We start from the raw sequence: 14157 nt of genomic DNA on the forward strand, positions 1-14157 counted from the left end.
CAGAATTATGAGTAGCCCATATGACTCCATATGGCACTGTTTTTCAATTTTTGTCTTCTGAAAAGGGCAAAATGTGTTATTCAATAACAAATGTACTGTCTGCCATGGCTATCAAATGTCATTGCAAAAGACACATCAATAATACTGTCTGTCTGGTCATAAGACATGGAAGAGCTGGCATTTGACGTCATTGATGTCAGATATAAATAAGTCAAGCCTATATAGAACATGGCATTGCTTTTTCTAATGTATTTTCATGTTTGTTGTTTATCAACATTCCTGCAAAAATTGTGCTCTTTTAATTAATATCTTAATAATTGCTCCTCTCCTCTTTTGACTATCCTTCCTTAGTTAAAAATGAAAGACGTCAGAGAGAGAGGACCAGTGTTTCCAAATATTCCCACAGGAGGGCGCCCTCCGCCCCACCTCCTGTTCCTCCACCTCCCCCACGCAGGGTCAGAGGGGGCAGCAAGCGGGCTCCTCTCCATGTGCGAGGTGTTCTAGATGTGGATGGAATCCGATGTGATGACCTTGGTGGTCGGAATGGAGAACTTGGAGGCTTGGAGAGGGTGGTTGGTGATCTGAAAACTAGCAAAGGAAGAATGAGAACAGGTGTTTACCAGACCTCAGACCAAGCTGAACTGTTGCCTGTGAAAAAGCGTATTGATCCAACCCCCAAAACAGCAATTAAACCTTCAGTTAAAACGTCAAGCAAGAAGAATAACCACAGCAAGAACAATGCGACTTTTGTCTGATCAGACAGTAAAGAGGCTGAGCTAGGTAACAATGAACAATCTACTACTAACAATACTTTGATAGATTTCCCAATGCAGCAGAAAACAGATGATTCAGCCTGAAGATGATTCAGGACCGTCACCTGCAACAATTTAAATAACTTTCAACATTGTAGATTGTAGAGAATTTTCAAGCTTGTTTTTGCTCTCACTTACTGAGCTTATACAGCACATTAACCTATATAAATGTGACCTGTGAGGAGCTGTTTGGGACTGAGCTGGACTGGCACACTGTGGATTGCTATAGGACTTCACCTGTTTTACTTATGGACACATTAATGTCAGGTCCAATATAACAGTACTCATAATAAAGCATGATAAGGTGTCATACTACTTCTTGTCTCTTGCTTAATGTTTCCTCCTTGTTCTACTACCAGTGAAGTCTTCTATGCTGCTGTCTCGATGGACAAGGTAACGCTTTCTTGCGTCTCTAAAGTTCACACAGTTATTTTTAATGGCTACTGTTCAGTGCTGAAAATGGCTGATTGACCTGAGGATGTGAAGGCACTGCTTTTTGCCAAGATGTATTTCAGGGATAATTGGAAAGAGGAAGGAGATGCTGAAAGGGAAAGACCGATGGAAGGAAAAGATCAATACAAAATGCCACAGGTATTCTAAGGACAAGCAGTGTTTTCATTTGCTAAACCACAAGCTAATGCACTGATGATTCCTGCACTCCGACACAGCAACTGTCTTCAATAAATCTGAATGCATTTTCTGTCCCTGGTCAGCGATTTGAATCTCTGAATGTTTGTTGATTTCATTAGTATCAGTGTGCATTGAAGAATTTAAATTTCACTCATAAAAGAAGATCCTGATTTCTGAGTGGCAACGTCTGATTGTATAAATAAGCCAACAAGGTAAATGCAACAGCAATTCATAACTATTTTACATTTTGGCAAATTGGTGGCTAATTTGTATGAATTTGTATGATCTCATTTATACATTTTCATTCGATCTGCTTGTGCCCCAGAGATGGTTAGGTTTAGGGGTAGACCTTCATGCTTACGTTATCTTTCTAAAAACTGAATTACATTGTACAAATTAATATGAAACCTTGTAAATTGTTATGTTTTCTCGTCAGATCTGCTTGGTAATTATGTAACTTGTAAGTTACTTAATGACCTTGTTGTTTATTGAACTGTTGTATAAAATCAATATCACAAAGTTACTTATATTTCAGATATGTTACTTTGTCTATTTGTTCCACCAATAAAACAGTTCCAAACAAAGCCACAATATAATTACCTGTTGCTTGTCTCCGAGCAATAGATGGTATACTGACATTCCCAAATGTCTTGTGTGCTTGAACAAACCAGTTGAGTGAATAATTCAGTGACTCATTCAAGTCTCTGTCCGAATATGCCTACTTTCCTACCATATAGTAACTGAAAACACTATGTGATTCAGTAGTGTATCCAACTAGTATTCACAGATAGTATTCATAAAACAGTAGGTCAAAAGTACCAGGATGATCTATGGACACTTTACAATCCCATGAGGCCACAGGAGAGGAGTTGTGAATGGTAGTGAAGCAACACAACTGATGGCGTAAGTCAAAGATGAAGATGGTGAATGTCTGGATTTCATTCATACTACACACATTCATACTATATAGAGCATTTTTTAAACAGTTGTGAAGTAAATTATTCAAAAGAAGTACCCACTCAGAGAGTATGCAATTTTGGACATTTCATTTCCTGAATGAATATGTTTCTGAACAAATTAGTTTGTGTGAATGATCCAATGACTCAGCCATAAAAACAGTTACTTTTCTTTTGTTCAATGAATCAGTGTGTTTAAAAGAATCAGTTGAATAATGATTAAAGGGGTCATATGATGCTATTTTAAAGATCATTATTTTGTGTATTTGGTGTAACAGAATATTAGTACACAAGCCGTGGTTAAGACAGCTGACGTGCTGATTTCTGACAGGCACTCTCCTGTGATGTGACCCTGTTCCCCTCACACACACACACACACACACACGACGGTTTTAGGTAGGCGTGGCTGACTCTTAACTTTTATAAAGAATATCTCTTTGGATTTGAGACTTTAGTCTTTGCAACTTTACAGGTCTTCTTTATGCACCAAGAGCTTGTAATACTCCAAAGAGAAAGGAAAACTTGAAAGCGTCATATGACCCCTTTAAATAACTCTTTATCTACTCATAACCTGCTGGCATATCATGTAACCTGCAGGAAAAACTGTTGCATAAGTCTAACATTTACCTAAATTAATAAATAATATAAATTCTTGTTCATTGTTACTTGATGATACCGAATGCATTAACTATGAATGAATGGAACCTTACTGTAAAGTGTCACCCATATATAAAATTAATTTAGGAGTGTTGCACAACTGTATCCTATAGGGGTGTAAAATGCTTGAATCATAGCTTTCAACTGCTTCACGCTTCACAAAGGACAATAAGACTCTTTCTCAACCACTAGTCTTCTCAGCTCCTTACACAGGCTGTAGTCGTTTTACAACTACCTACACTCCTTCTACTAGCATCTGCTATTTGGAGTGCATTCAAAATGCTTCAGCTTGATTTGTCTTTAACCTCTGGAATTCTCTCATGTTACGCCTCTGCTGCCTGCCAATACGACGCCATTTCTGACTTTTACACTACTGCCAAAAGCCTGACACCCACTACCTTCAATCTTTCATCTAAACTTCACCCCAGCCTAGCCTTGTCAGGCAGTTGAGCTCGCTCAGCTCCCTCATCTCTCCGTATGAATGGTTACTGCTTGTCTAGGTGCAGACATTTCTCCATTTGATCTCTCCATGGTGGAACAAAATACAAAAAGCTGTCAAAACAGCAGATTTTTCAATACAAAGCCACAAAGGAACATACCCTTTAGAGTTATCTTCTCCTACATTCACCTTTCATAAATAAAAAAATATTTAAATACAGTGGGGTCTGAAACTCAGAGACCCATGGAAATGCTTCTATTTTGCATTTTTCTAGTTTAACACAACTCTTTTCAATCATGTTCAAATACATAAAACCTCATGATCCATGTTATCCAGCATAACGAGAATGCTCCAAAGAGCATCTTGTGCTTCAGTGGAAGCAGGAACATCTGACATTTTGTACAAATACACACTAATATGGTCATTGTCATTTGCTTATTTGATTAGGGCCCTAAAATACCACAGCATTTAGCTGTCTTTTTCAGTAATTGCCATTTTCATGATACATGCGCTTTGTGATCACTTTAGAAAGAAAGCATCTGCTATGGACATACATAATATAAATGTAATTTCATGAATATTTTGTTTTGCTATCAGGTTATTTCAAGTAAATGCATTTTAAATTACACAGGCATAAGGAAAGCCTCTATAGAGTCACATCATTTGCAGGGATATTAGACAAAAATGCTCTCTGCGGGAAACCGAATGGAATCAGACATAAGGGATATGAACTGATTCCTCCGGTGAGGAAAACTGGTGTTGTGCTTTTTAAGTGAGATTCAAAATGCTTCATGGTGCTGTCCCATCTAACTTCAGTGTTAACTGTATTTCCCAGTTACTCACTGTGTGCCCAGTTGGCATACAGTATTACGCCCCTCTGAGCGTTACATCCTATAGAAGGGTTCCTATAGTTATCACCTTACCAGTTTCATTTATGTGGTTAAATGGTTTTTATCATTGCAGAGATTATCCACTATTATTTTAGCAGTTCACATAATGCCATGTTTGTTTAAATGTCTGTTAAAGCACATACTTGACTGTCTGAGGCTAGCAGGAATGCTTGCATCTTTTGGCCAGGTGTTGTAGGCCTAAATTAAAATGGCGCCATAACTCGCCACCTTGACCCAATGAACAACTGTAAAACCCTTTTCTTTGTAGTGTAGCTCTGTGTTAAGAGGGTGGGCCAATGCATGTGTGAGTTATGTGGGTGAAAGAGAGTTTGTGCGTGTTACAGCAGTGCAGAGAGTTCTGGAGGTTATTTTGAAAGTGACCCCCTCACTGCCGCGGACCGCTCACAGCTGTCGGGACTCGGGAAGCATGACACAAGATGACGGATACGGTTGTCGTAGAGGGACAAGTCAGACTTCGAGAGGGAAAAAAGGTGGTTAAAAGCAACCCAAACTACTTTTACTGTATCGCTCATTATTATTCAAAAACTCTAATCTTTGTTTGTTTGCATATACGAACAGTATTTCTGTTTGTTGTTTTGTTTCCCCACGTTTACAGTGGAAAAACAGATGGGTAATTCTTCGGAAACCTTCGCCGGTAGCAGGTAAATACTCGGAAAACTTTTTACGCTGTTGTTTAACAGTGTTCAGATGATAAAAATGAATTAAAATGGTTGTTTTGTTCCATAAACGTACTTTCTACATAGCAAAGACCTGACAAAGCGCTGTCACGGTTGTTTTTTTACTCGTGACGGTATGTGAGGTATTGGCATGGTCGTTATGAGCGAGATTGGAATGACACTCTCGATGCACGTGTCACGATGTCGCAATTCACTCTGGCTCGAGCTGTTTTTGGACCAACAGTAACAATGTACTCTTCAAAAGTCTTTTTGATAGTGTAGTACAAAAAAAGAGTTTATATCCGAGACCGGGGCTAGTTGTCACAAGAGCTTTCACTGACGTTTTCCAGTTACACAAATGCGTAGACAAATCTCTAGTTTTGTGTGTTGCTTTCAAACGTTTTTGTGAATTCTGTCCTATAAACTAAAATCCAATAAACCAATACCGTCATATTTTTGCCATAGTGTAGGTTGACCCATGTATTTTAAATGTTATACATTTATTAATGCCATTATTGGATAGTGAAACTATCAGAACTTGAAGGTATGTGACTACATTTTAAAAATAAACTTACACGGAGACATATTCACAGTCTGGAATGATATCCATCAGCATTCATAATGCAAGTCATACACTTACATAACTTCTTTAGGTGAACTTGGCTGCGGATAGGTCATTTTTGGATCTCTGTCGCCTGAAGCTGTCATTGTTTAATAGGTTAGTCTCCAGTTGCTTTCATGGATCACTGTGTCTTTTGATGTGTGTTATGACAGCTGCTTGACTCCCCGCATACTGTTTTAGAAGTCTGGTGATGTAGGGGTCTGTTCTCTTGTACAGAAGCATAAGAACAAAACATCACATTTTCAAAACAGTCAACAAGTGGAGGCGTTGTAGAGACTATAGTTTAATGCTGTCACACATGCAACACTAGTTTATGGAAAGAGACAGTTTATATTTCATGGCTCAGTAATTGCGTCCCATGCATCTGTTATTTTGTCAGTTGTAATTCCTGATGATTATGCAAATTATGATATCAACTGCTGCAACTGTAGTGCAACACAGTAGTGAAATGAAAAGAAAAAGTAGACTTTTTATTTCCTTAAAGGTATAGTATCTGAATGATTTTATCTGACATGAATGGTACATTTATGGTTTTAGATGGTACTTACACTATGGCACTCAAATATTTCATGTACAGTGATATTTATATGGAACTCCAAAGAGTTTTGATGATATTGTCACAGTAAATATCCAAAAACCATGGTATTATCATTGTAATTTTTGATAGTAGTTGTTAGTGTAAGATGCATTTCTGATGTTTTATGAATTTGTAATCTTGACTCTGTCTCAGACTGCCTGTCCTTGCTGGTGTATAAGGAGCGTGGAGAGAAGAGTAAAGGACAGCGGGAGAGGAGTCAGGCCATGCTGAGGGATATCTGTGGGCTGGAGGCTCTTCAGGGGTTTGATGGAGTGAATTACGTGCTCAGTCTGCTCTGCCTGAGCCAGTCTGTCATGCTGGGCTTCGACAACAAAGTGTCTCTTCTGGCCTGGGATGCTCGTATCCGCTACTGCCTTGGAGAGGGTGAGAGGAAGAGCATGTGTGTGTGTGCACTAATCAAAAGAAAATGGGCATTAGTTAAAATTCTGTCATTATTTACTCACCCTCATGTCATTCCAAACCTGCATGCTGTTAATTTTATGTGGATCACAAAATTATAATTTATTTGAAAAATCATATCATAGCCATCCAATGACAGTTCAAAGTGACTGAGGGCAGTCAAGCTCCCAAAAGGACAAAAACAACACCACAACATTATATATTTGTGTGTGTGTGTGTATATTTATATATATTTGTGTATATATATATATATATATATATATATATATATATATATACACACACACACACACACACACACACCCACACTCATCACAGACAATTATTTAAATTATTCATCAATATACTTCTTACATATTCTTACGCATTTCTTACACTTACTTCTTACAAATTTTTGCATAATTCTTACTTTTTACATGTATTTCCATAGCACTTTTTTGAATGAATGCCCCTCTCACTTTCACATTGTGATTTATCAGGAAACTGATTGCAGGTAATAGCAAACTAAAATATCCCACCTCATAAGAACGTCTTCATTCATTAACACAGACAATGTGGTTTAAAAAAAAATTTTTTAGATAGATTTTAAATGATTTTTTATAGTTTTATAATGTAAATACTCTATCTTTAATCCTTAATTCTTAGTTTGAAATTTGTTTTGATTTCTAGCAAATTTATAATCAGTAAATAAATAATTGTGGGTAGGTGGTGGGACATAGAGGGCTACCGTTTGATCCCGCCTAGTGCACTATATGAGTCAAGACTCTGTTGGCTCTGTTAATCCCAGACACCCTCAAAAAACACGTACAGACATACACCTACACCCAGACGGCTGACTCTTTTGCTCTCACACTTACACATGCGCTCTCAAGTCGTGCCCTTTGAGAAAGCAGCAAAGTTATAATTGGGACCCTGTGATGTGTGATACTCCGTAAGATTGCTCAGAACATGCACTTGACAGAGTAACACATACTCAAAAACATAAAATGTAGTTTTCTGAACTCGGTTCAGATGACTTGAGGTCATTTCAATTGAAAGTTTTCATTTCCATTTATGCATCGGAAATGTTGAATGGCAATGAAATAGTCTTGTTTATGACTGATGTTTCTCTCCTTTGCTTTAAAAAAAAAAAAAAACTGTGTTCAGCTCTTGTTTGGTAGCTGTTATGCTGAGGATTCTGAATGCATGGTTCGTTTCCGCTCTGATACCTCCTTGATTTTCAGGTCCCATGTTTGTTTGTTTATTTGTTTTGCTTTAAGGCAATCAGAACGATGATAGATGGTGCTGATTTTTCATTCTGCTCTGTTGCTCGTATCAGTTTCCTTCTAAACTATCTTAACACACTGTTCTGTAGCAAGTGACCTCACATTGCTCATGACTGATGCATCAGTGACTTTACTCTGCCTAGCTTTGGTTGACCGTGGATAGAGATGTGAGAGCGTGTATGGAATTGATAAATCCTATAATAAAAAACATATCACATGATGAATGTGTGTATTACGTGTGACAAGGTATGCTGGGGAATAGGAGTTATGAAGTAAAAATTACATTAATCCCACTGCTGATGCAAGACACGCACACATATGCACACATACTGTATCATTAATTATGTCTGCTTGGAATCTATTGATTACTTACCTCTATTATGATAAATTGAGGTATTTTTTCCTAATGATTTGGACACTGTATTCATAAATTATGACCCATAAATTATGTATTGAACTCGAAATAAATTTACTCAAGTTGTCAGTGCCAAAAAAGACCAGATAAAATTGACTCTGGATATTTCAAGAAAATTGAATAAATATCCAGCTTATATAAATGCACTGATGATCTATTTAGGATTTTCACAGTAATGGACAATCTGGAAATATCAGGGAAATTGTGTTTTTGTCACAATTTATAGTGAATATTGATTCAGTTAATCTCAGTGTCTTTCAAATGTAGGTTATTATCAACAAAATATCACTCTATGTACAGTAAAACTTGCTCGCGATCCATTATGTGGTTCGATTTGATTATGATTTAATCTCGAGTCAGTTATTATAAAATACAATTCATCTTAAAGGGGTCATATGATGCGATTTCAATTTTTCCTTTCTCTTTGGAGTGTTACAAGCTCTTGGTGCATAAAGAAGATCTGTAAAGTTGCAAAGACTAAAGTCTCAAATCCAAAGAGATATTCTTTATAAAAGTTAAAGGGGTCATATGATGCGATTTCAAGTTTTCCTTTCTCTTTGGAGTGTTACAAGCTGATTGTGCATAGATAAGATCCCTGAAGTTGCAAAGACTAAAGTCTCAAAACCAAAGAGATATTCTTTATCAAAGTTAAGACTCTGCCACGCCCCCCTAAAACGGCTCGTTCTAACACACCCCCACATATCTACCTCACTATGTGGAAACATTTGCATAATGCCGCCCAAATGTTCACGCAAAGAAAGAAGGCATGGTTTCAGTAACAGCAGTTAGTGTTGAAGCAGCCATGTCAGGGAGAAGCTGTGTGTTTCTAGGCGAAAGCAAAAGCACTTCATTTGGCATTTCCGAAAGTAGATACATTTAGGAATCTTTAAGATTACTTACAACAGAACAGCAATGCATTTTATAGACGACCGTTTCGTGAACCTAGGAGAGGAGGTAATTCTGACTTTGCTATGACAATCTGGCGCTTCTGAATCAGCTACTGTTTAGTTATTAGTTTAAGTATTTGCTATTGACTGTTCAAATGCGGAGTTTTGCGCATCACGTGTGTGTGTGTGTGTGTGTGAGCGAGAGAGAGAGAGAGACAGGGTCACATCAAAGTGGAGTCAGCTGTCTTAACCACGGCTTGTGTACTGCATCATCACTGTGTCACGTGACTCTGTTGCCCTTTCGGGCTTGAACTGACGGTAAAACTAACGACATTATTAACTGTCTTGATATTTACTTTGAAAACTTCAAGCTCGCGATTATGGTAAGGGGCGTTACATTTCCGACGAGTGCTTGCGGTGTTCGGCCAATCACAATGCACTGGGTCAGCTGGCCAATCAGAGCAGACTGCACTTGTCAAAGGAGGGGGCTTTGTTGAAAACGACGTGTTTGAGAGAGGCGGGGCATAGAGGACCTACAATAATGTACAGTATTATAATCCATAATTATGTCCCCACTGGATGCAACGAATGCCTCGTTTATAATGGGTTTTCATGTTTTTGAATCATCGCTCCGGCCTGACAGGGCATCACAGTATGGTAGGGGCGTAACATTTCCGTCACACGCTTGAGGTATTCGGCCAATCATAACGCACTAAATACACAAAATAATGTTCTTTTTAGCAACATCATATGACCCCTTTAATGATTCATTGGCAGATTGAATCTAAATCGAACTTATTTTAACAACATTTTTCACCAGTGTTCATAAAGAACTAGAAAAACATTGGAAAGTAGTTGGTTGAAGGATCTAGCAACCCTGTTCATTCCTCACGGTGTAGTTTAAATGTATTTCTGATAGTTTCCAATTTGATTGATACTGTTAACTCTTGGTACAAAGAAAATGTGATGAGAAGAATATTGGATTAAGAGACATATTACCAAAATCCAGAATATGCTCATTTAAAAAAATTATTATTCTACTACATTTATTTAAAATACAGAAATTTCCTAAAACTGTAGAAAAATTAACTTTTTTTTCATGTACAGTACAATACATTTTGGGATTTTTTATGTACTCTGTCCTTATAGCTGACGGGATGAAATTAGGCCTTTCCAGAATGTCTCCAGAACAGCTGTTTTGCTTTAATTGCAGTTGACATGTACAAATTTTAAGATCTTGCACTGTGATAATAAGCTCCGCTTAAAGTTGTCTCTCTTTCAGTCCACAGGTTCAACGTCAATGTCCAGCCTGGCACCAAACTAGAAAGTGGCCCCGCCTCGCTGCATTTATGCAACAACTTGCTTGTCATTGCCAGAGACCTCCCTCCAACTGTCATCGGCCAATGGAAACTGTCAGACTTAAGGCGTTATGGTGCCGTTCCTAATGGATTTGTCTTTGAGGGAGGGACAAGATGTGGCTACTGTAAGTTATTGTTAAAGTTATTGTTCTTTTCTTTATTCAATGCTGTTCTTTTTCCCCCTCAATTTCTTTGTTGAATCTCTCATTTGTCACTTGATCTTTCTGAGATGCAAAGGGATTCTCGGAAATTATTCACTGAGAAGAATCCCTTGATGATTGAGTTGAACGTGTGGCTTGTTCTTGGACAAAGTCGTCTCCTTTTCTGGCTCTTTTTCACTTGGTCTTAGTGATATTCCCTGCGGTGGAAGTAGCACAGAGGTGTTTGCCAATAGTAAATGTGAAAATCAGATAACCTCACACTCAGTCGTCCCCCCCCCCGCTCCCCCATACTTACAGAATCAGTACACATCACTTTTGTGCACCCACACACAGATTGTGGTAATCTGTGATGTGCTCCAGTATAAGATGTTGCGTTAGCACCAGTGAAACCCTCCAGCTGCCTCTCTGGCAAATCCATCTGCAGCTGTTCTGTAGCTTCAGCAGCTTTAACACTCCATCTTATATGAAACTTCCTTACAATGACAGCCGTGTCACAACAGAAAAAGTGTGTTTTATCGCAGTTATAATCAGGGTAATGAATCTTTCACTCCTAATGGTATTCAGGATGTTTGTTAGATGCTGTTTGAATGCACTGTGCAGGGAACTCTGGGCAGTTTTATGTGTTTAGACAGTAAGGCGGCATGTGAAAGGTCTCCTGCCAAGTGGAGAAACTTGAGGGGGTGGGGTGCTTATATCGGACACCAGACTCCAAACGTACCTCTCATTGCTGTAGAAGTACATTAGTACAACATAAGTCACATCTTGTTCTGCACAAAACTGCACTTGCAGAACTTCACTAAAAGCTGTAAATCACAAAATTAACTGTTATCATTTAGAAAGTTACACATTCCATGCATGTTCGTACTAATATTTCAATGATTTAAATAGTAATATTTAAATTAATTAATGTTAATATATTAAAAAAATGTTAATTATTTAAATATTTTGATATATGTATTTTAGAAATTGTATAATTTATAAATATGATGTTTTTAAATATATTTTAATATAATATTTAAATATGGCTAGATTTTATATATAAATCTAACAATATTTAAATAATAATATTTAAAAAAATAAACATAATAAATATTTATTTTTATTATTATTATTAATAATTAATTAATGTGTATAAATAATATGTAAAATATATTTAAAAATTAGAATTAGAATCTGCTTTAAAACCACTACTAACACCTTATACATTCTGAAAATGTAAGGAAATCCATAAACACAGTCAAGGAAATGCGTACTAAGACTGCCGACTTTACATAATTACCTTGTCTGGAGCATGTATTTGCTAGCCAGTGCTTCACTTCATTATAGTTTGGCAACCATGGGCTCCGATTGGTCTCTGCCACACAGAGGTCGTGTCCCTCCCACTGCCATTAGTGTAATTCAGCAGTTGGTTGATCTGGGACAGTGAATTAAATTGAAAATATGGCCTTGTTGCTGTTTCTAGCACGATTCAATGTCACAGGCCACACACGGTGACAAAACACATACTTGCATTGCAATTAGTGAGCGTGTCAGCTGTCTTATTTGATTCCAGAGAGTGAACGTGTGTGAGTATGTTCACTGGCTTAGTTAGTCAACAGACTTGGACAGATTGTAGCTCACTGTTTTCCCTGCTGTCAGGTAGGGCATTTGTGGAACAATTTGGCTGGCATCAACAATGAAAAAACATGTCATGAGATCTAAAACAAGTTGAAACAGACAATGCAATTCTATTTACAAGCTTCTGCAAGTGTTTGAGCTTAACCTGATTAGAAATGCTGAACATGAGCCATACATTTAGTTGCACAACTTTATATACTGCATTAAAAATCTTTAAAAACAGTAAAGTGTATTAGAAAATGCACTTTATGGACTGTAATACTGGCTTCTTTTATTGAATACTGTTAGTATATGGTTTACTATGAAAACAAATAATATGTGAAACAGAATGCATTTATGCAATGATTAATGTTTCAAACAGAAGTTGCGTCAAGTTTGTGTAAAAACATCTGGCACTTTATAAATGCAGGAAAATTATAAAAACAGTGCTGATACTAACGATTAATTTGCAATGCTGGAAATGGAAGGTCAACTGCTTTGCATTGTGGGACATGCCATCTCATGCAATGCACTCTATTCAGTCCCACTATTATTTTTTTCTGATTTTTCATGATCCGTAAAAAATATATATATATAAACGGTAGCTTTACTATAAAAAGGCCTTTTTATTCTCTTGACATGGTAAATGGCCACATGTCTCAAGTATTAATAGCCTGCCAGTGTGTTTATGAATTATGAAACCAAGAGCTAAGGGTGTTATGGTTATTTTTATAAAGGACTGTCACTCCTATACTGCCCACCGTCTCCACAGTGACGCTGAGGGATTTGACAGGACTATATTTACCTCCATGAAAGACTGTCTAAGTCTCTTTCCTCATCATGTCGTACAAAGAAAAACAGTCATAATCTGACTGTGAATGAATCATTAATGCATCTTCCAGCAAATAAGGCCTTTGTTACCCCACTTTTCCCATTGTAGTTGAAGCCTCAAGGCTCTTAAATAGCTTGTGATTTTCAGTAACATTCAGCCATGCTTTTACCAGCACTTATTTTAGTTTGAAAGGTGTTGCAGGCTTTGTAGACACTATTGACGTTTGTATGGAGGAGGTGTGGGCACCAAAGCAGATTTTCTTGGTACACAATCCTCCTATTATTTCATAAATATAAATTATGCTCAATTAATGTGCAAAATTAAACTTTAATTTCTTTTTTTCAAAGGGTGTACTCCTATTAGACATATAACTTCCAATCATCTGGATAATATAATCTTAAATCCTACAGTTCTACAGCACACATAAACAAAAATAATCAGTATTGTTCATAAAAAAAACAATATCAGTCAGTCTTTAGTGATAAACTATCACTGTCTTCTATTACCCTTTACAATAAACTTTAAATGTCTGATGCATCTGTTTGTATGACATATGAACTCATACAGTTTTTCTTGGTTCCATTGTCTTGAATTAGTCTATATAATTAATTTACTCTAAATCAGTGAAATGTGAATGTTCTCATCTGCTCAGAGGAATAGCTTGATGTTCCCCCATTTGTAATGTGGTCATTACTGAAACTAATCTTCTATTCAGTGCAATGGACAATTAATATCAATCTGAATTCGGAATGGTGCATTATGTGGTTTGATTAAAACAGGCTCAAGACATTAAGGAGCTATTTCTCTTCTCTCTGTCTCTATAGGGGCGGGTGTTTTCTTCCTTGCATGTGCAGAAGGAGAACAGATCAGTTTTTTGTTCGATTGCATCGTTCGTGGCATATCGCCAAGCAGGGGGCCGTTTGTACTGCGTCCAGTCCTGCCAGGTGCGTTCATATTTTTTGG

The 14157-nt window shown here is 37.3% G+C and overlaps 1 protein-coding gene across 3 annotated transcripts in view; it reads left to right on the forward strand.

Moving 5' to 3' along the window:
* The first annotated feature begins 4659 nt into the window (after positions 1-4659).
* The window catches only part of LOC107714234 (protein Dok-7-like), a 22226-nt gene continuing 12728 nt past the window's right edge, over positions 4660-14157 (forward strand). For all 3 annotated transcript variants that reach the window (XM_016520037.1, XM_016520038.1, XM_016520039.1), the window contains exons 1-5: positions 4660-4875; positions 5001-5046; positions 6414-6644; positions 10530-10730; positions 14019-14138. In XM_016520037.1, coding sequence (XP_016375523.1) covers positions 4822-4875; positions 5001-5046; positions 6414-6644; positions 10530-10730; positions 14019-14138 — 652 coding nt within the window. In that variant the 5' untranslated portion in view covers positions 4660-4821. The remainder of the gene's footprint in view (positions 4876-5000; positions 5047-6413; positions 6645-10529; positions 10731-14018; positions 14139-14157) is intronic.

The sequence above is a fragment of the Sinocyclocheilus rhinocerous genome, unplaced genomic scaffold (genome assembly GCF_001515625.1).
Source record: "Sinocyclocheilus rhinocerous isolate Xijiao unplaced genomic scaffold, SAMN03320098_v1.1 scaffold3862, whole genome shotgun sequence".
Classification (NCBI taxonomy): Eukaryota; Metazoa; Chordata; class Actinopteri; order Cypriniformes; family Cyprinidae; genus Sinocyclocheilus; species Sinocyclocheilus rhinocerous.